Source organism: Dendrobium catenatum, unplaced genomic scaffold, assembly GCF_001605985.2.
Source record: "Dendrobium catenatum unplaced genomic scaffold, ASM160598v2 fragScaff_scaffold_106, whole genome shotgun sequence".
NCBI lineage: Eukaryota > Viridiplantae > Streptophyta > Magnoliopsida > Asparagales > Orchidaceae > Dendrobium > Dendrobium catenatum.
The window spans coordinates 123,973-147,189 of NW_021318568.1; the positions used below are offsets into that span (position 1 = coordinate 123,973).

Consider the following 23,217-nt stretch of genomic DNA (forward strand, 5'->3'; position numbering starts at 1 on the left):
AGCTAGCATACAACATACGCGATGGGCACTCGAGCGAAGAGACGTGACAGACACTAGGGCAGCAGGCGCGAGCAGACTCGCGGAACACGACAGGTAACAGATGCAGGCAGACGTGGTCAGTGGATCATTACGGGTTTCCGGGTCAACCCTAACCCGACCCAATTTTCAAAATGGATCGGTTTGTTGAACCCGAACCCAACCCATTTCACAAACAGGTTGACCTTAACCTAGAATTTTCTGGTCGGGTTCGAGTCAGATTTTTGGATTGTGTCAAATATTGACACCCCTAAACAAGAGTTTAAAGATAAGCATTTTAAATTTAAACCGGACTATTGCAATAATAATAAAGATAAAGTTTTGCATTAGGCTCGGATCTTTTAGGTATAAACTTTTGCGTTAGGATCATATACAGATTCTCATCAATATTATTGCGTAGCAAATCTTTGAGCCTTTGCTTTATTGGCTTTCTTTGCCAATAAAAGCACTAACTGAGGGAGGCCAATTCCTTTGCAGCATTGTGGGCAAATATTCAACAAGTGATTGGCCGTTAATTTTCTCAAAGCAAACCATCATTTTGATATCGATACAGCTCTGTTTACTTTGGGATATAATATGGTTGGTGAAGAGGATTTCTTTATTTGATTGAATGTCTTGATCATAATAAATTGAGTGGAATAATTTTTTATTATGTAACTCTATTGGATATGACCTTAGAAGCAGACAAGCTAAGAAGGTTAGGATCAATAACATATGGTAAGTATGAAAAGAGAAGAACAAGATTATCACTAGCTTAATAATCTTTTTTATGAAGTGTCAACAGATCCAAATTGTGCGTCTTCATCCTTAATTTAGATGAATCCGAGGGTTATATGAAAGACTACATAAAAATGTACGATAGTAAATGCCTCTAGAGTGATTTGCCCTGGACACGTGTCATGATTTGATAGGCTCTATAAAGATTTCATCTTTTTGGATCAACTTCTTAAGCCTCGACGCAAGTCTCATTGTGTTGTACTCACGGTGAGTGCAAAGGAGAGTATGTTGATGAGGGTGGAATCGAGAGTACCGTTGTTGATGAGTCATTTGAAGTTATTGGTGACCTTTTGGATAGATTCTTTAAATTGCTTTGATGTGAGGGGTGAAATTGCTTAAATTTCGAAGGTAATGTACTCCATTGCCAACCAAGTGAGCTTGAATCTTCTCAGGAAGATGCTTACATGTAGTTAGGATGATGCATGGATTTAATTGATGACTTTCACCCTGAGGTGACGACGATTAGCTTTGAGTGTATGCTTCTCATTGACTGTGGAGTCCTAACCTGAGTGATATGTAACATTTCCTTGAGGCGCGACTCCTTCTTGGATATTTTTTTGAGTTGGGGTTGGCAAACCCTATGTGAGTATTCATTGCTGAGGTCCACAAGATGCGATTTCATATATTTTAACCGATCATCTACCTGTTAAATACTTAAGAAGTCATATATATGCATATGTACAAATATATAAATTTTTTTAAAGAGTTACAAATAACCAGTTCTACAAAGAAGAGTTACAAGAGATTTAGTTTGGAAAAAAAGTTCTACTAATTGCTCTCTCTAGCCCCTTGATATCTTCATCTTTTTCGTGAAAGTTTTAGGTAGATATGTAAATTTTAGATTGAAGATGTAAATTTAAGTGTATCAGTATTATGGAGTTAGAATGCAATATTCAAATTTCTCCTCATATGTCAATAGACCCCTATTTATATACATTGTTTGTAGTCGGGCATCCTTTTGTGTAGATGTTGTATCTTGCCCTATAGATATTACTTGATGAGAATATATCAAAAATAGTTGCTATATAACTCAATTCTTTGAATATGGTTTTGCAAGAAGAATAGCAAAAAATTTAAATGCGTATGAAGAAGAATATTGTTGCAAGCTAGAATATACGCGGCGGTAGAGTTAGAAATTTTCGTCTGAGCGTTGTACGAATATCTAGCACACACAAACAAAAGATAAAAGATCACCAGGATTTTTGCGTGGAAAATCCTGGAAAGCAAAAAATCACGGGGCCATGCCCAGTTGAAAAGTTCCACTAGTGGAGTTTGAGATACAAGAGGCTTATTCGTCCAATAAGTTAGGACGATCAGATTACAATGAAATTCAGTTACAAAGTCGAACAGAGTTCCGACGTTACTAAGAAAACTGGGCCAAACTCAGATGTCGTTCGGAAGTAGTATTGAGTTTCGGTGTCAAGTAAGGTCCTGGCGTCACTCGGGCGTCTGGCAGAATTCTGGTGTCATTCTGATGACGGAAATAACTCCGACGGTGATCGATGAGGAGCTAATCTCTCCTCTCCTTCTCTTCTCTTCTTCTCTTCTTCTTCTCTTCTTCTTCTTTCTTGGGTCCCTCTTATGACAAATGAGGAATCTATTTATAGTTTTTCTGGAGTGGCATGACCCGTAAATAGGTGTGAAATAAGGGGCAAATAGGGAGTGGCTGAATGGACGGCTGATATTGAATCCTTTGATTGTGTACCCTTCGTCAGACATTTGAAGGTCTTAGTGATGTTGGATTTCAGGAATCTTGGGCTCGTTAGATTTGTCTCGTCGAGCCGTTCGATTCGACTATAAGCTCGTTAAAATCAGAGACCGTTTGGTAACTCAAATTGTGGTTCGAGCTTTCCAACAGCACTTTGGGCACTTGATTTGGGCTTGGATTGAGTTGAATTTGGTGTCGTTGAGTTCGTATTTCCGAGATGCTCAGTTTGACTATAAGCTCGTTGAAATCGGAGTTCGGGTGCTCCCGGATTTAATTTTTGAAGTTTTGGGTTCAATTGTGCTTCGAGATTCGTGCTTGATCAAAATAATTTTTGAGAATATATCAAATATAATAAATCTTTATTGCTTTCAAAGAAAGACTTAGAAAGAATAATTATATATATAAGACAAATTCCAAAAACAATCATATTGCATTGATTATTAAAACAAATTATGATACTGAATACTATAAAGCTTTTATTTGATGTATAATAACACTGTATTTCAAAAAAAAAAAAAATGTCAGAAAAATAATTTATAAAAAAAACTGATTAGTGAAAATATCACATCTCTATAATTTGCATAACAAAAAGGCACAAAGACCACCTTGCTTAATTAGCACTAACTTTACTTTATTATTTCTCTTTCCATTGGTTGCTTCTTTAAGACATCAAAGAAAGGGATAAATTATTCAGTGCGGTCACTGAACAGTCCAGAGATGAATCAAAACTTGCCACGTCTCCTGATACATAGCAGCGGTACACAACAAAAAAATTACATGACGATGTCACGCCTCTGGACACGGTTCAGTGACACCACAGAATAATTTCTCAAAAAAAGGAGGCCCCTCTTCATCTTCTCCATTGCTCTACAAGATCCCAACCAAATTAAAAAAAAAACATCAAGTTTATTAAGCTCTTAAGTAGGATTAATTAATAGTTGAATCAATCGTTATATCAAAGAACAAAGGTTGAAATTGAAACAAATTAAAGGCATGCAGTGTGAACCCAATCACAATACACTACCTTCAGTTCATCTTCAAGTGATGGAACACATAAAAAGCTCCATTTTTTTTGCTTAATTATCATGATAGTATAAATTTGTCGGCAATAGAAAAATATATCCTTAGTAATAAGCTTATAACCATTATTTGCTGCCTCTTTCCAAGACAAGAAGTGAGCCAACGAAGCAGCAGCAACAGCAACAGCATGTTTATTAAAAAAATCATTAACTTAATACAAAGAGATTATGCTTTGATTCTTTGGCGGTCCAGCTCTTACGTAGGATAATTCTTTTATTATCCATTCACGAACAAGCTTTAGCATTGTTAATACACTCCTATTCCTCCCTAATCCGCATATAATCGTGCTGTAATCTTTAAGCCTGTGTTTGATTGGCTCTCCTGCTGCTGAAAGCACTAAGTTAGGAGACCAATTAAGAGGCCTTTTAATAATGTCTGTACAGCAATATTCCCACCTTTTAATGGAATCAAGGCATGAATGCGGGCAATTATGCAACACAGGACTTTATATCATTGGGGGAATAGTTTTGATTACAGTGCTCTTTGGTTGGATTTTTTTTTTTATTTCTTTTGTAGTGGCAGAATTTTATGCAATATCTTATTATTTAGGTAAAAAAATTTTAAAAAAAAGAAGAAGAAATTGAATAGCTTTACATTAAAATTGGTTAATTTTAAAATTTGTCATATCAGAGCTCTGATAAGTGCTTAAATTAACATAGAAAACTGATTTCATTTGGGATAGTTTTCATTCAGCTTTATAAAGTTATAATAGAGAAAATAATTTTGTAAGCTGTTTTAGAAAGCCGCTTCTTAATATAAATTTTTTTTTTAAAAGCATAAAAAATGCAGTGGCTTAACCGAAATTATAGTCGTGGTTTGAAAAGCAAAACATTAATAAAGTTGTCCCAAATGAAGATTATATCCGTTTTTTTAAAATGATGAATGTTAATGCATAAATTTAATGTAGGTGGAATTTTAACTTAAAAATTTGATAATGTTTTTCATGAAACTTGCCAATTAAGATTAGTAACTAATTCCAAATTGGCGAGCGAAAAAGTTACAATTCTAATATGTGTGATTATCATATCCTAGTATATGTGATTGTCACCTAGTTGAACAAGAGCTAAGTTGTGCATTGAAGATGTGATTCATAAGAATATGATATGATGGCTATTATTGATTACTGATACTAATTATTTATTACTAATACTAATTTCGATATTATATGAATATTAATTTTTGTTATTGCTTATTATTACTAAATGTATATACTGATATTACTGCATAACTATATATTATATAACTGATAAACTGATGAGAATGATTAAATAATATGATTGAATAAAACTAATTCAATGATAAAGATAATAAGAATGATTGATTGATATAGGTTAAAAGTATATATAACATATATTGATTCATAGATTTTCTTACATGATTTAAAACATATTGTTTCTCTTTTGCCTTGCATTGATCTCAGTAGTAAGATTTTAGTTATTGGCTAGGCTTGTGTACTCATAACGTGATTTTATATGATTTCAGATTAAGATAAAAAGCCTTTAGCTTGAGGCTAGGCAGTGATATTAGTATAGTTTTCTTTTAGTTACTATAGTTTATGTGTACTCTCTTATAGCATATGTGGTTATTGTATATATGATTGTAGGACTTTAGATGTAGAATGTAAATATTAATTGTAGTAATTTGAATTATATTTTTTTTTTCTGTTGTTTACATTTTTTTAATACATTCAATCAAATATGTATATCAAATTGATCTGGTTGTAAACAAATGAGATGAAAATATAATAAATCAAGGAAAAAGGAAAAAGAAAGAAATGATTTCATTTTAAATCACAGGGCGTGAAATTTTTATTAGGTCCGGTGTCCTGACGTAGCTCTACGTTCGGACGCCAACAACATGTCGCCACGTGCTCTTACTTTTTACCGCGCGGCCCGACGACCCGATCTGGACCGAAACCCGGGGTTGCTATGTTCGCGTATTGCTAGGTATTGCTACGTAGAGCTAGGTATTGCTCGGTATTGCTTGACAATAACAAGAAATATTCATCTGTGAAGACTAATACCGAGCAATACCAATACCTAGCAAAACCGGGGTATCGCTCAGTATTGCTAGGTATTGGTCTTCACATAATGATATTTCTCGTTATTGTCGAGTAATATCGAGCAATACCAAGCAATACCCCAATCTGCACAAATCAGCCAATACATAGCAATCCCAGGTCCAGTTCGGGTCGGGTCATCGGGCCGCGCGGTAAAGAGTAAGAGCATGTGGCACCATTTGACTGGCGTCCCAATGTAGAGCTACGTCAGGACACCGAACCTAATAAAAATTTCAGGGCGTGACAGGCTTAGAGGGGTGTCATCAACTATCATTATTGTGAGGGTGTTCTTTTCTTCATAAAAGAAGAAAGTGCAATGCTCTGCGTGTAGGTGAATGTCTGATTGATAGTATAATTATTTGTGAGGGGGTGCTTAGGCATGGACGTAGGTTAGATTGGGGTAAACCATATAAACAATAATCATACCATATTTCTTTATAATTAAATTTACTTTACATTTAATTTTATTTAATTTATTAGTTTTGATAATTAAATGGCAATATCATCACAATATATTTTTTAAATATTGATCTCTGAATTTTCATAATCTCACTTAGCATTACATTAATATTTTTATTATAATAATTTAAGTAATTAATTAGATCTTTCTCTACATGTTATTGTAATGATTCACACATTGAATGCACTTGTGTTTAAGTGATAGAGTTATCATTATTAATACTCTTTCATTGCATTGAGATTATATTTTTGCCACCATCTTAGTTACTTAAGAGCAACTATTTTAAGTTAATTTGAGATCGCTTATTATACAAAAATTATCACATGTGGTAAAATTTTTGTACTCGAAAGCTGCTTTAAGAAGCAGTAAAAAAGCCATCCCAAACGGGCCTTACTCGAAAGAATTATCATATCTTAAGCATTTTCATACATTTATTAGTCTTATTAGCATACATGTACTTAGTTTGATTTTCTTATTTATGCTTCATTGTGATAGGATACAATGGGTTATCTTATTCTATTATGAATTATAAAATATTCACTCTCATATTTATTAGATAGTTCACTAAAAAAAAAAAAAATCTTAGATATATCATCATATATCCTAATATAAATACTTATAATACTTGTAGAATTCTTGTAGGAATATACAAATAATATTATTTCTTATTTACACATTTCTATTGAATGGATTATAATTAAAAAATAATGAGTTATCATGACATATAAAAGAACAAGATGTGTCATGCAAGTACCTAGTAATCTTTAAAATTTTAACCCGTCACCAACTTCCTAAATATGGATATTCCCTTAAGATGTCAATAATTAGCTGGTGATCATGATAATTGCTTAGATTACTTATGGATTAAAAAAGATTAAATGATTAGTTATTATTTTCTCATTGCTTTTTTATTATTTGTCAAAAATTTCTGTGGTTGACAACTGCTTCTATAAACAGCGGTTCTCATCTATGGTAGCTTTTAAAAAATAATTGTTCGATTTTTTAAAAATAATATATATCTCTCATTTGAATGCACGAGACATTTCCTTCAATTAATCGTGCTGTTTTTTTTTTTTTTTTTACGAGGAACTCTTTTTTTTTTGTGACGAGGAACCAACCCGCTTCGCGGGTTATAAACCCCGGTCGACCTAGCAGACTACTCACACCAATTAGTCCGGGCTAACACTTAAGGCTTTCGCTGCCGCCCATGGGGATCGAACTCGGGACCTAGGTTTTGCCCAGCCGGTTCTTTCCCACACGAGCTAAGCAACTGTGGGTTACACTCTTTTATTTTAGTTATATAATCCACCACTATATATTATAATAGAATGAAGTTTTATTCCTGCTCATAAAATTGTGAGATAATGCAAAAAAATATGATCACTTACTATTTCTTTTCAAATTCTCAATTAAAAATCGCCCATAAAATACGATGAAAAAGAAACCTAAAAAAAGATTTCAAATTTCATGATTAACTCACATGGAACTTTCCTTCTTGCATATAGCTCACAGATATTAATAGTCTAAGATCTCTAGACTGAAAAGGGTACATATTGAATCAAAAGAGATACAATTGCTTGCCTCAAGCCCTTGAGAAGCATTTGTACTTTAGCCATCAAATTGACTTTGCTAGCACCTGAGCTGAAGTCTCATACATAGGAAAAATTATTAGGTCGGTCACCGGACGTAGAGATACGTCCGGATACCAATAAAATATTGACATGTGGAATGTGCACGTGTCTGCGGAATTTTAAGTCAAGCGTGTCAAACGCACACGTAAAGTGCAGGTAAATTAAAGGTAAAGCGCAGCCGAAACGTAGTAAAAACGCACAGTCAAAGCGCGGTCAACGTGGCAAGTTTTAATTGGATGTCCGGACCTATTTTTAGGTCCGATGACCAGACCTAATAATTTTCTCATACATAGGGTCTATTTGAGGGAATTTTTATTAGGTCCGGTGTCCTGACATAGCTCTACATTCGGATGCCAGTAAAATAGTGTCACGTACTCTTACTATTTATCGCGCAGTCCGACGACTCGACTCGGACACGGACCCGGTATTGCTATGTATTGGCTGATTTGTATAGACCGGGATATTGATCATTATTGCTCGGTAACGAGAAGTACCATTATGTCAAGACCAATACCTAGCAATACTGAGCAATACAGAGCAATACCGAGCAATACCCCAGTTTTGCTAGGTATTGCTAGAATGCTAGGTATTGCTCGGTATTGATCTTGACAGAACGGTATTTCTCGTTATTGTCAATTAATACCTAACAATATCGAGCAATACCTAGCAATACCTAGCAATACCTAGCAATACATGAACATAGCAATACCGGGTTCCGGTCCGGGTCGGGTCATCGGGCCGCTCGGTAAAAAGTAAGAGGACGTGGCGACATGTTATTGGCCTCCGGACGTAGAGCTACGTCAGTACACCGGACCTAATAAAAATTCCTAATTGAGGTAGCTTTTTTAGAGTTTTGCTTTCTGATTTCAAGAAAGTTGACACAACTACGTTTGGATGCAACTTTCCTATTACTTTTTCGCAAATTTTTATGGTAAGTAGTTGGATGATTGTCTACTTTTGATCCCCTTTCTATATAAAACAAAATAATGCCAATTTTGATCTTGGAAGAATGGAAGGCATCTTTTAGCCAGTTGGTCAAATTTGAACACTGGGCATGCATGTTATTCACATGCTTAATTAATAAATTTTATATGTCTAAATTTATATATATATACATATATAAATTATCTCAGATACAGACATACAAGCCAAATCCATTGTGGGAGACAAGGTTGAGTGCTGGTTACAGCTAGCTTTTGAAAATTATTTATTTATTTTTTTATTTTATTATTTATCTCTTCTTTCACACTGAAATAAGCTTAAGATTTAGGATTTAGGATTTAGGAAGAAATTTTAGATGATAATATGTTGATAAATAAGTTAGATTTTGGATAAGCACAACTGGAAGGTTCAACTGAACTATTGGATTGATCTAATTAACCAAAGCTTTATGAAATGATAATGATCTATAGCTTTATTTTATTCTAGATTGCCAGGTTGCCAATCTCTGTCTTTTGGTGACACAAATAAATAATGATACGCACTAGGGGTGCAAACGAGCAAGCCGACTCGTGAACTGGCTCGAACTTGACTTGTTAATGAGCTCGTGAGTTGAGCTTATCGAGTTTCGAGCTCGAGCAGAACTTCGAGCCCGTTAGATTATTCAGTTCTAGTTCGATTCAGATGATGCTCAACTCTATTACTCGTCGAGCGGCTCAATTAAATGTGCGCGAACCTGCGGACCACAGAACCTGAATCGCATAAGGCGAAGCATGGGTCAACTAGTGAAGTGCAAAAGTGAACTGGCGAGCAGAGTGCAAATGCCAGACCAAAGAAGGCGAAGTGTGCTAGAATGCTAAACTGCGAAAGGCGAAGCGCGCGCAAATGCCGGACCATAGAAGCTCACGAGCTGCTCTCGAGCTCATTTCACTAGCACGAGCTGAGCTAGAGCTCGCCTTTAGAACTTGATTCGAGTTCAAGCTTGAGATTTGACTCACAAGTTCTAAAGGAAGAGGTGCTACTATCACTATTTGGTTTCGCTTATAAGATCTTTTTTCTAGTATCTTTATGATTTCTCTCCTTGTATTCGTTCTTTTCTTTTTATTTTATTTTATTTATATTTGGGTTAACTTTATTACTATTGCTTCCCAAACAAACCTTATAATTTTGTTTGAGGCTGTTTTTTTAATGCTTTTTTAAAATAGCTTTCAGTACAAAATTTTTGAGAACTAAAAATTTTGTATCAGAGAAAGTAATAAGAAAGATATCCTAAACGAAACCTAAGACTTTGACTTCATTTGTGATGGCTTTTTTTCTAGCTTCTAAAAGCAACTTTCTAGTACAAAAATAAAAAAAATTGTACCAGAAAGCTGTTTTAAGAATCAGTAAAAAATTCCGTCCCAAACAAAGCCATTTGAAAGTGCTTTTTCGACTTTTTCTTCTAATAAAAAAGCCGTTAGTGAAAAATAATATTTGTTTGGAAGATTGGCTTTTAATCACTTCTCAAAATTTTATCTTTAAAAAGTTATTTTAGAAAAATCATTTTTTAAACTGCGATTGTGAAAGCAATTTTTAGAAACAAAAAGAAAAAGAAAGCCTAATTAAGGCTTAGTTTGGGATGACTTTTTTACTGCTTTTTAAAACGGAGTTTTAGTACAAATTTTTTTTATTTTTATACTAAAACTCCGTTTTAGAAAGCAATAAAAAAACAGTCCCAAACGAAGCCTAACTTCAATATAGAGCTTTTCTGTCTATAAAGGATTTACTCTGCGAGCAAATTCATTGGATGGCATATTTCAAAAGCATATTAACTGCTGTTATGGTCATATTTCCAGCTCTTATAGGAAGAACTCACCCATCTTGAGAGAGAAATAAATACTAATCAGAAGAAAAATGACCTCTCAACTAAAACTATAATCTTTATCCAAAAAGACAACCAGACTTGAAGCTATCCCCCGCCACCGATTTTATTGAGAAATTATTACGTGCAGAGTCTGGATATATCCGAACTTCAATCAATATTGGTCACGTCGCCTATACATAGGGTGTGTATTATACGTACATTATGTACAAACTAGTACACATCCTGTGTGCAGGTGATGTGACATATTTTGAATAGAGTACTATGTCCGGACTCCGTGCGTAATAATTTCTCTATTTTATACGAACATTAATATGCTCCTCAAAAAAATTTATAAAATATGTACAAAAATTATTTGAAACTCATTATTTTATGTGTGCAATTAAAATGAATAAATATTGAATATATTTTCTTAGAAAAAATTATTATTTGACATTATTGTTGATACTATATGATTTTTTGGGTAGTATTTTTAAGAAATACAATATTTTTATATTTGAAAATCTTTGTAAAATGTGGGGCAATTATGTGTATTTTGTCATGGTATTTAATATTTATAATAAAAATTCTAAATTATTTAAAAGAAAACAGAATTTGAAGGGAGAAAAAGAGGAACTTGCTCTTCCGAAGGACAACGGCCAGGTGTCCGTTTCTGGTAGGTGTTCGTCCCTAATAATGCGCAAACGGGTAATTCTCCTCCACCTATTTACCAATAAGACCACACCCAATCCTTTCGCCTCGGAATCTCTGATAGTATGTTCCTTCTCGGATTCTCTCTCCCTCTCCTAGCTCGCGCTATTTTCAGAGCACAGTCTCTGGGGACTGGGAGAGAAGGAGATCGATTTGGGTTCTGGTGCTGAGGATTTTTAGAGTTCCGGTGAGGATTCCGATGAACTGACGAAGTCCGACGACGCTCTCATCTCCTTTCATCCTCAGCCCAGATCCACTTTCCTCCTTTACGGATTTTCCACATCAAGATCCTTCTTATATTTACTTCTAACGATCTTCAATTCTAAACAAAAAATCTTAGTTTGCAGGTTTGATTTAAGAGAAATCTTGGTGTCTTATCCACTTGCTTAGTCGGACAGAGGACCCTCTGTTGTTGCTTGGAGCTTTGTTTTCTTCTTTAATCTCGATCGCCTCTTCGATTCGGGAAATCCGGATTTGAAGCTTTAGTGGGATTCACCCTCAGCATACCGATAATTGATAAAAAGGGATTGTTCCTGGGTTGATCCACAAACAAGTCTTTTTTTTTTCCTCATTATAGGTTGAGCCTCAATTTTCTTTTTAAAGAATTGGCTCCTATTTTTATTTTTTTATTGATCTTTTATGTGGCTCACAAATCGGCCTGTCGACGAGCCCCATCTTCTTTGCTTTACTGATGCTTTTCTTCCTCCTTATATCATCACTCTCCTTTTTCCTCCTGTTATCCAAGTCACTTCCCTTGCAGCCTTTCCCTTCATGGGCAAAAGAAGGTAGATTGCTTTCGTTCTTGTTTGTGAAAGAATTCCATTTGCTTTCTTTGAACTCTGTTAAGTACGTTTTCAAATCCATGGCTGCGAAAAAGCATGCCTCTCGGATCGAAACCATAGAGGATTCGAATGAGATTTCTGTTCTAGATTTGCCCGAGTTGGCCTTGGAGTGTATTTTGGGGAAGCTTTCTCCTGCCGGCCTGTGTAACATGGCTGGAGTTTGCAGGTCTTTGAGGCAGAGGTGCAGAAGTGATTATTTGTGGGAGAGGCAGATGAGAGAGAAGTGGGGGAGAGTGATCGGCAAAACGGCAGAAAGGAATTGGCATAAGTATTTGAATGCGAGGAATGAGCCATCCATCTGCAACTCTGTTGGAAAGCCAAAGAGGCTATTTGGATCCCTCTCACGTCTATGTTCTCTTTCCTGGCTCAAGTTTAGGCTTGATGGAAGTAGAAAGCTTAAGAGCCCTTTGCCTGACGACTCCATCATGTCATGGTATTTGTCTCTTGAGAGTGGCAAATTCTGGTTCCCAGCTCAAATCTACAACCGGGAGGTAATGATCCATTGAATTCAAATTTAACTTTTTCTTTCTTCATTCTTCACTTTGAATCTTCTTCTTCAATGAACAGTTTTCTGGTTCGTTCAACGTATATTTTGATTAACTACACCATTGTTTAGAAAGAATGGGTTTAGTTTAGTATGTTATGACCTCAATTATGGAATTACTGAATTGGAATGTGAACTTGGTTAGGTATAATTAACGTTTCATTTTTTTTGCTAAATATATACTACTAATAAAAGCTGTTTGTTCATCAATATTCAATTTTAATCTAAGGTAATCTCCAACCGAAAAACTCATTTTTAACTACAAAATACAGTAATACACCAATATGCAGTAACTCGTCTCTAACAGAACTTCATTTTCTAACTCCAAAAAGAGAATATTCCTAGTATATTCTTTCTCATACTTAAAATTTTAAAATTAATAACCAATTTTTCGAATTAAAAAAAAAAGCATATAGCGGGTGAACAGTGTTGGTGTCACACTGTTCACCCGCAAGCAAATGGTGGAAGGTTAGGCGTTCGGTTGGAGCGACCGAAAGACGTCATACGCATGTTTGACGTTCGACTGGAGAAGGCCTAAAGCATTAAATACATTCGTTAAATTAGTTATTCATTTGAAATTAATTTTAACGAGAATCCCTCATAACAACCCAAAAATTTTGACCATCTAATTTGAATTGAGCCTATAGATAATCACAACCATTCATTCAACTTTAAATTTAAGGAATGCTAATATAGCATGTTTCTAATAACAAGCGATAATTTGGACCATCCAATTTAATGTAAAGCAACAACCTAAGCTTAATTTAAATAATAAAACATTAGCTAAAATTAAATGCATCTAGATATGTATATTTTGCTATGTTTATCTTATAACCAAAACAAAAGGCTTATTTATCGAGATCAACCATATATCTCCAAAATTATTAGAAATATGAGAGGTTCAATGAAATGCCATTCTTTAGTCTCAGAAGAACATAATAGAATTATTTTTTATTATTTATTTGAATGAGATCTTTTAAAGCTTGTTTTGTGTTAGTACTATGGTGATACAACAGGCTTATAAATTTTTTTTTTTTTCAGCAGGGGCATGTTGGTTTTATGTTGTCATGTTATGATGCAGAGCTAAGTTATGACTGTAACACAGACACCTTCCATGCCAAGTGAGTTTATGCATGATATTTACACATTATTTAGAAAGAAAGAGGGTGGAAATGGAAGAATACAAAGCATATTCTATAGTATAGTTATTCAAGAGAATTTGTTCCCTCTACCTCTATAGAAGGGAATAAATTTTAGCAATTTGCAGTGTATGATTGATTTATTTGTCATTTCTTTCATCTCTAGGTATCCACCTCATGGACGCCGGACCATTGTAATGGAGGAAGGAGTAGAGTGGGACAGAATAAGAGCACCACCTATTGACACTCTCGCACATGATCTACACATCTCTGATTGCCTTCATGATCTGCATCCTGGCGACCATATTGAGATCCAGTGGAGAAGGAACAAAGAATATCCTTATGGTATATGTTCTAAATATTGTTTCATTCTGTTATTCTTTTAATGGTTATCTGATTAGCTAAAAGTTCTTAGCTAAGTTATCTTTCCATAGATTCCATTTTGATGTTGTTATTTTTCTGTCTTCTTGACCTTAAACTTTAACTTGATTGTGTTTTACAGGCTGGTGGTATGGAGTAGTAGGACACCTGCAACTGTGTGATGGAAATGAGCATTTCTGCCGCTGTCATAGTTCTGGTGAGGATTTCAAATACCATCATGTGGTTTAACTATCTTGGTCTCAAAATTAAATATGAGGGTGGGCAACTGCTGACCCTAGGAGCAACGTGGATCCGCCCCTAATTGAGCCAACTATATAACAAGATCAATATCTAACCTGGAAATTTCAGTTGTTGCTTGGCAAAGTACTCCAATTCTTATTTAGATAATCAAGTTGCATAGTTGTTTCGTATCTCATGGTTGGTATGGTTATGTTGTGGAGCCTAACATTTGCCCTAAGAAGAAACATGCTATCTAGACTGAGACATAGGTCGATCTTCATGATACGATCACTACAAGGGTTGGAAGGATGGCGCCTTTGAAAGTTATTCAATATTTAAGGTTATTTTATTAAGGGAATTTTTAGAATACTATCCTCGCTTTCTCTTTATAAAGACTGGGAGTGTTGTCAATTGTACCTCTAGGAAATTATGGTCGCAATTCTCCACAATTAATCAATCAACCATAATGAAATATATAGAAAGAGGAATTGACTATAAAAGCAAGAGTTGTGTGTTCCTTTAATGGGCATTTATACATAAAACTACATAGAGAATGATTGAAAACAATTTAATACAATAAATCAATTTTTTTTTTTTTTAAAGCCCATCAGCTGCTCGCTGCTCACTTTGTGGCTCAGTGGATGGAGAAATTATTCTGTTCGGAGTCCGGACGGTACATGTTAGTGCACACATTTGTAGACAGTGTATATCAAATTTTTGTACACACACTGTGTACACAGTGTGTACACTCACAATCCGGATGGTTCTTTCCATCCGGACTCTGCACAAAATAATTACTTCAGTGGATGTGCTGATTGGCGCCATACGAGTAATTTGAGAATTCCTTCCTTGTTTCATGCACGTGGATCCGTGGGAGAGGTGTTTCTTTACTTGGATGAGTAATCCATGGCTTCTTTCCTTACCAGGTAATTTTGCCAATCCTACTAGACACACTGGCCTATGGTCCCCACTAAGCCTTCAGCCTTTCAACAAAACTGTAGTGGCAGGGGCTTACTGACAATGGAATGAACCTACATAAAATTATTTTGTATTTTTGTGTTATCTTCTTTTCTGTGTTTTTTATTTTATTTTTTACTCGATGTCTATTCATAAGTTTCACCTCTATATACCAGCAGGTACTCCTTTCCCTAGAACCACTACAATTATTTTCATTTAGTAGTAAACTTACTGCTCCCTACCACTAGGTTTTTTCCAGTTTGTGAATTTTGTCCTAAAGCTTGACTATGGATTTTTTCACCAATGTAGATCAATTTGCCCATGTTGTGCCTAAAATTTAATCAGTTCTCAAGCACACAAGAAAAAATTTTAGTTTTTTATTATATATATATATTGCTTTCTCTTGGAATTGTAAGAAAAAAAAAAAAAGGTTATATGACACTAAATGCCACAATTCAGAAGCAATTTAGTAACTAGAAACTTGGAAAATTAGTTACTGTAAATGCTGGAGCTCCTCTCTAGTTCCTACTTTAAATATGGTTCTCAACTCATCACCTACAATGGAGTAATTTCTACTTTCCTTCCAATTGTTGGCAGAAACTATTATCTTGGAGTTCAACCAGTATACTCCAGGTTCGAGGTGGAGGCAAGCAACAATAAACAGAAAGGATCATCGTGAAGAAGGTAATGAAACCGATGGATTTTATGGAGGAATCAGAAAACTCTATTCCAAGGATGAAATCTCTACATGGAGGCAGCTTTGGCCAGCAGACATACTGGAGTAAGGCCTTATAATCTTCTATGCTTCATCTCTTTGATGCTTCTCCAAATTTGTAAAATACAAAGTTTCCTCGATGTCTCAGCATCAAAGCCTAGATATTTAGTCTGAAGTTGTAAATGTGCATTAAGATGTAGAACTCAGAGAAGATTATATAAAATTCTGTATTTTGCCCAGCTGATTCCATGTTTCTATGATGATTTGGGAGATAAAATACCACTTTTTTGTACGTGAATTTCTCTGCAAAACTGCTGTTGTAATTTATGAAAGAAATCGGACTTAAATTCATGAACTTAGCTGCTAGCCTGCTAATGATCATGTTATATACTTGTATATTGATGTTGATTTTGATAATCCAGATCAGTGAATTCGATGCTCTTGCAGAGTTCTTTTCTCAGATTGTACATGAAAGTTGGGTGTATTTGCTAAGTTATCAGTTCAGGAAAAGTGCAGCTTTGGAATTAGTAATTGTTCTTTCTCTAAAGTCAAGTTATTGTGATAACTCAAATATTTAAAATAAATTTATTTGAAAAACATGAAAATCCTCAAGTAGAGTGTTTTGGCACTCATTTGATGAGCTTTGCGACACTAGGGTCTTTGAATATATATTCCTGCCTCACCCCAGTGATTCCTCACTTAATTGCCTGGCCAATAAGAAATTAAAAGAGGGGAAGAAGAGAGAGGATAGAGAAAAGTCTTTGAATCATATTTATTCGTCATTCTTGTTACAAATTTTGTTGTATTTATTATAAGTGACTAATTTCTTACTTCTATTTTCGATGATTTTAATTTTCTTGAATTTTAGCTCTCATAAATTTACAAACATTGTATTATCTTCTGATTTTATGAACTTTCACCATGCAAGTTTGGATATGCTATAGATTTGATCATTTTGAATGATTTGACTTGATTTTATTATATTTTAAATGATGTATTGAATGATATCATATATATGATATCTTATTGTTCCACTTGATTTACTGACTGGGAGTTGAAGGAGCTGGAGATTTATTGAGAGTTACAATAAGTCGGGTGACTAATTCACATGATTCAAGGAGAGTTATAAGGAGTACATTGATTAAGAGTTATAAAAGACGACTAATTGGGAGCCATAAGTGTAGGAGCAAGATACCCTTAAGATGCATTCATTGAATATTTAAATATTGATACCGACATTGCTATGAATAATGTACTGATATTATGACTGATACTAATATTGTTTACTGTCATTAACAATATTTAATGTTATTGATCGTGATGCTGATATTGTTACTGACATTAATACTATTGACAATTACTGATATTGTGACTAATGATGTAATAAATTGAGATGTAATAATATAAGGATAAATTGATACAACTGATATATATAGATATTGATGTATATATTTATTTATATCAGTTATAGCTCGTTGTTCTATTTTATCTTGCTTTGATTTCAATTGTTAGATTTTAGTTACTTATTGGGCTATGTACTCATTAGATAACTTTATATGTTTTTAGAAAAGGATAAGGATCCTAATATATTAGGCTTCGAACAACATGCATATTTTTTCTGCCTACAAATCTAGACAAAATGTAATCATATTTTTTTCTGTTGTTCACAAGAAATTTGTAAGCTCTAGTTAAATACTAAAATGAAAAACAAATGCAATTCTTCTAATATAGATCATTGAGTGTGATAGTTACTATGTTCGAGTGACTATCATTCTTAACTTTTTGATAAAAGATACAGTAGTTCTAAGAAGTCTGGGCCAACTGATAAGATGGAGAAATTATTACGTGCGGAGTCCAAATATAGCTCTACGTCCAAACACCAATTAAATGTTGATGTGTGAATTTCTAATATTTATATTTTTTTTTCTTGCGATTCGATGACCTGACCTGATCCAAAAACTCATTTTTACATTTTTAAGAAAAAAACCAGCGAAAGCGCACAAATATTTAGGGTTTTGACAAAATATCACTTTTGATACATGCTGAGAAAGAAAAATGAGAAATATGCGATGAAGATGGAAACTAGTTTTGAGGATATTGCATTCTCCGAGGAGACGAAAGGCGATATGCAAATCATCCAGAATGACTTGAAGTTAACAAGACTGCAACCAACCATGGGTGATAAATTATTGTGTTTCCTATAAATGTATAATTTTTTAAGGTTTAGTATTATTATGATAAATTTTAAACTCCTCCCAAGTATTACTGTGTTTCTTGTAAATGTATAATTTTTTAAGGTTTAGGATATATTCTTCAATTATTTATATATTGAATGCCGCAAATAAGCATGCTTTTATATAACTATGTAAAATGTCATTTAAAATAATAATTTTTGGAAGTTCAGGAATTCTCTCAATTGTATAAATGTTGTGGCATGCTTAATTATGCATTTTCCCCTCTTTTTAAAGCTTTTAGCACTTATACATGGCTATGTCTAAGAGAAATTTTTTTGAAGATGCAATTTTTTAACCTAATATATAATGTCTATTACTGTGTACAAGCTTGGATACAATGATCTCAATAGTTTGTGTTATATTTGTTCATTTGAAAGTTTTTTGGGCTTGTACATAACTATATATTAGAGAAATTATATTCAAAATATATTTATTTTTTATGATACACATTGTGTATTGTTGTGTACAAGCTTTGATACAAAGATCTCAATCTAAGTGTTGTATTTGTTCATTTGAAAGCTTTTTAATCTTGTATATAGCTATGTATAATGAAAATTACTTTAGAAATGTAGTTTTTTTACATAATTAATAAATATTGTGCATTACAGTATGATGTCAATGATTTATTTTGTATTTATGTTCATTTTAAAGCTTTTTGAGCTTATACAAAGCTGTGCATAAGAGGATTTTTTTTGGAAATGTAGTTTTTTTTTTCATAATATAATTATGTATTACTATGTATAATCTTAGAAATAATGATGTTAATAATTTATATGTTATTTTTTCTCTTTATAATAATTTTATCTTGTACACAGAGTGTGTATAATAAAGATTGAAGCATACAATATGTACTGCAGTTATGCTCATAATGTTGATTTTAGTGTTCACAAGAAATATCATAGTTAATGGCCAAATTTTAAAAAAAATAAGATGTGAGGATTTTTTCTATTCAATATTTGATTTCAAAAAGGGTCTTGATTTAAATTCTCAATCAAAAATTTAAAAATCAAATACTAGAACTGGTTGTTCAACTATGATTAGATTTATAGTAGATGAAGATGAAAATGTAAATGTGCAAAAATATATTGAAAGTCACAATCATGAATTGGCTAAGCCAAAAGATCAACATCTACGTATGTCATATAGAAATATTAGTGATGAGAAAGCATTAGTTCTTAAATAAATGATAGAAGCTGGGATAAGTATCATTGAAGCATTTTTCTTTTTTGACAATGAAATTGGAAGTATTAAAAATATTAGATTCTCTAAGAGGGATGAATACAACTACAATCAGAAAGAGAAAAAAAGATTAGATAAGAGGACACTAATTCGTTAATTCAGTTATTTAAAGATAGACAAGTTGATGATAATCTGTTTGCATGAGACGTCCAAGTTGATGAATTTAATTGATTATTGATTTTTTAGGTTGATGAGATGGGCATGATAAATTATGACTTCTTTGTAAATATTGTAATTTTTTATACTATCTGTAGGCTTAATAAATATAATTTAGTATATGCATCATTTATCAGAGTAATAATCATTGACATAATATTTTACTTGGAGTGACCTTTCTATCAGAGGAAATAATTGAATCATTTAAGTGGCTGTTTAAAAAATTTATACGAATAATAAATGATAAATATCCAAAAAGTAATGTATAAGTCTTAATGTTAATTTTTTGAAATGAAAAATGATCTTTGAAATATACATATGCAAACATGTGTACATGTGTTAACAATATTTCTAACATAATTTCTCTAATATACAATTGGTACATGAAAAGATTTAAAAGGAATAAAAACCACACCAAAGTTTTTGCAATCATTGTATCTAGGCTTGTACATAGCAATAGATAGTGTGTATGAGGAAAAAAAAATATTTTTTTTTTAAAAAAATTATAATACGCAGCAGTGTACAAGCTCTGAAAGATTTAAAATGAATAAAAATAGCTCATAAACTATTACAATCGTTGTATCTAGGCTTATACACAATAATACATAGTGTGTATTAAGAAAAATATTTAAAAAAATTTCCCTAATGCATGAAGTATCACTCTGGAGATAAATCTGTTCGTTCGAATCAGCCTACTTGAAGAATATAATGATCCTTATTTGAAGATGAAGAGCACATGAACTAAAATGAGAGCAATCCTTATTCGAAGATGAAAAGTGACCCAACTCCGAATACCAGAATTATTGGTTTGTCGCGATTTTAAAATTTTTTATCTCTGGATCACTGGACCTGGTCAGGTCGTCGGGCCGCGTGTGTCAACATTTAATTATTGTCCAGACGTAGAGTTATGTCCGGACTCCGCATGTAATAATTTCTCGATAAGATGAACCACAAAGGCTTTTGATTATATATATATATATGGTGGAATTTAAGTTGGCCAATGAGTAAACTCATCATCTCAGAAAACCAAGAAAGTGAGTGTGTGAGTATTCCTTTTAAAAAAATCTGGGAGCAAGTGGGGGCAGAATTGCGCAAAGATGGGGAAATTGAGATTTGAGGGAGAGTGGGGGACAAGGCATTTTTTTTTTTTTAAGAATTTTCTTCTACAATTTGGCATTTTAAACCTCTAAAATTGTAATATTTAATATGTGTAAAAGTGTCACTAATTTGATCTTTTTTATTAATCTTACTTCAAATTCTAATAGAACTATTATTTTTTTTATTATATATCACTGACACATCATTACTACAGAGTTTTCTAATAAATATTTATTTTGAATTTATAGGGGGGAATTTTCTTCGAAAAATTTTGAATTCATATTTGCATCCCTCCTTCATGTCTTTGTTGATTTAGAAAGAAATAAGGGAAGTCTCCTTTGTATTATGAGCTGCAGTCTCTCCTCATTTTGAGAAAGTCTTCTTTAAAATTACATAGGGCTTGTCAATTCGGGTCAACGGGTTGGGTTCAGGTCGAATCAGGAACTGACCCGGCACTATTCGGGCCAACCCGAACCCGACCGTATTCGTGTCCGGGTCAACCCGACCCGACACGAATGACCCCGGGTTGACCCAAAATTGCTAGTTTTCGGGTCAATCTCGAGTTTTAGGGTCAAAACGGGTCAATATTGGGATTCGAGTCAAAATGAGTTTTCGTGTCAATTTCGGGTCAATTTCGGGTTGCTGGGTCAACCCGATCCCGAACCGATTTTTAAAACGGGTTGATTTGTTGAACCCGAACCGTTTCGGGTTCGGGTTGACCTGAACCCCGATTTTTCCGAGTCGGGTTCGGGTCATGTCAAAAATTGACACCCCTAAAACTACGGCTTCATTTGGGATAATTTTTTTAATGCTTTCAAAAAATTTTAAAAAAATATTTTAGAAGACAACAAGAAAGTCATTCCGAATGAAACCTAAATTATAATTTTTAATTATGCGATAATAATTATTATTAAAAAAACATCAAGAATAAAATTATATATCATATTTAATAAATCAAACTTTGAAAGTTACTAAAATATACTAAAATTACAACTCATAAAATCTTACACTATGATGAGTACAAAATAGCCAATGTATAATTCAAATTAAAAAATTATATCTTGTATATGATTAAAAATAAATCAATCATTTTCAAGCAGCTCATGCATATATATTGTATTCAAATAACAGATAAGTAAATTTGACATATAAATATATCAAAATATTTAAAAAATAGAAGGCAAAGTTTTCAACATTTGTTTATTCATATACAATAACAATTCATAATAGTTAAAATTTTAATTGAAAATCATATTCATATACATCTGTCACCACAATTAAAATTACAAAAATCTTATCCCAAACATAAAAAATAGCCTTCAAGAGCTCTTGCTTGCCTATGTTGTTGTGAAAATCCTTTAAGTAAAAGAAGCTAAACTCTTAAACATCAAGGTTCCTTTTAGTTTAATGGTTGGAATTTCATTAAAAAATTTCGCAGTTAAACGTGCTTATCACAGAGAAATTTTGGTATGCATGACCTCCTGAAAAATTACACCAATAAGACAAAACCGTAAGGCCATTAAGCCAAAACAAATAATATCTTGATAGTTAAGATTTTGGGTTGTCATAAATGCAAACAAACAAATGTATGTGATAAAAATCCAAAATCTAGCATCTCCTTCAGCCTTTAGGCTTCATTTAGAGAGAGATTATTGGGTCAGGTCACCTGATACAGCTTATATTCGATACTCGGTACTGTTCAGTACTGAGTATGTGCTCAGTACTGAGTACCGAGCTCAGCACCGAGCACAGTACCGAGTAGGTGGTGATGTGGCGCATTTTTATTGAGCTTTGAACAAATTCGATAACCTGACCCAATAATTCGTCTCATTTAGCACCGTTTTCTTTCTGCTTCTTAAAATAATTTTTTAGTACAAAAAATTTCTTGAAAGTAACAACAAACCAGTGGTAAAAAACTATCCCAAACTAATCATTAATCGTATGTATAATAAATAATTAAATAAATTAATAGTGTTAATAAAATTAAAATAATAATAAAAAATAATGGAAACATTAAAATAATAAATGGGCATACAATGATGAGAGGGATGTATATCTATAAAATAAATGAATAAGATATTTCTTGCCTAGCCTGAGATTTTCTATAAAAGCTACGAACACGATGTATAAAGATATAATATAATATCTATAATTATGAAAAAAAAAAAAAACACGATGCATATCTATGAAAAGAACTAATTTATTTAATTATCAGAATTATCACATAACATTAAAGTTTTATTTGAGACGATTTTTTTTTATTGTTTTTTAAAGTAAAATTTTAGTTAAAAAATTTGTTAAATTAAAAATTATTTTAAAAAACAATTACCTAAAAATATATTTGTTGCTCTTTCTCCCAAAGGTAAGTTCACGTAGGTTTCCTATTTGGCAGGAGAAATTATTAGGTACGGAGTGCGGACGGGAGAACCGTCCGCACACTAGTATAAAACCG

At 33.2% G+C, this 23,217-nt stretch overlaps 1 protein-coding gene across 2 annotated transcripts; it reads left to right on the forward strand.

Annotated features, from left to right (window-relative positions):
- Nucleotides 1-11,260: 11,260 nt before the first annotated feature.
- Nucleotides 11,261-16,397, forward strand: LOC110106814 (F-box protein At2g32560). 2 transcript variants are annotated; one of them, XM_020836842.2, is made up of 5 exons: nucleotides 11,261-12,574; nucleotides 13,669-13,748; nucleotides 13,933-14,111; nucleotides 14,269-14,343; nucleotides 15,921-16,397. In XM_020836842.2, exons 1-5 carry the CDS (start codon nucleotides 11,933-11,935, stop codon nucleotides 16,106-16,108), a joined length of 1,164 nt encoding a protein of 387 aa, XP_020692501.1. In that variant the 5' UTR covers nucleotides 11,261-11,932; the 3' UTR covers nucleotides 16,109-16,397. The 2 variants fall into 2 exon arrangements, with proteins under 2 accessions (XP_020692501.1, XP_020692502.1); XM_020836843.2 differs by having other exon boundaries at nucleotides 11,263-12,574; nucleotides 13,672-13,748.
- Nucleotides 16,398-23,217: the final 6,820 nt, after the last annotated feature.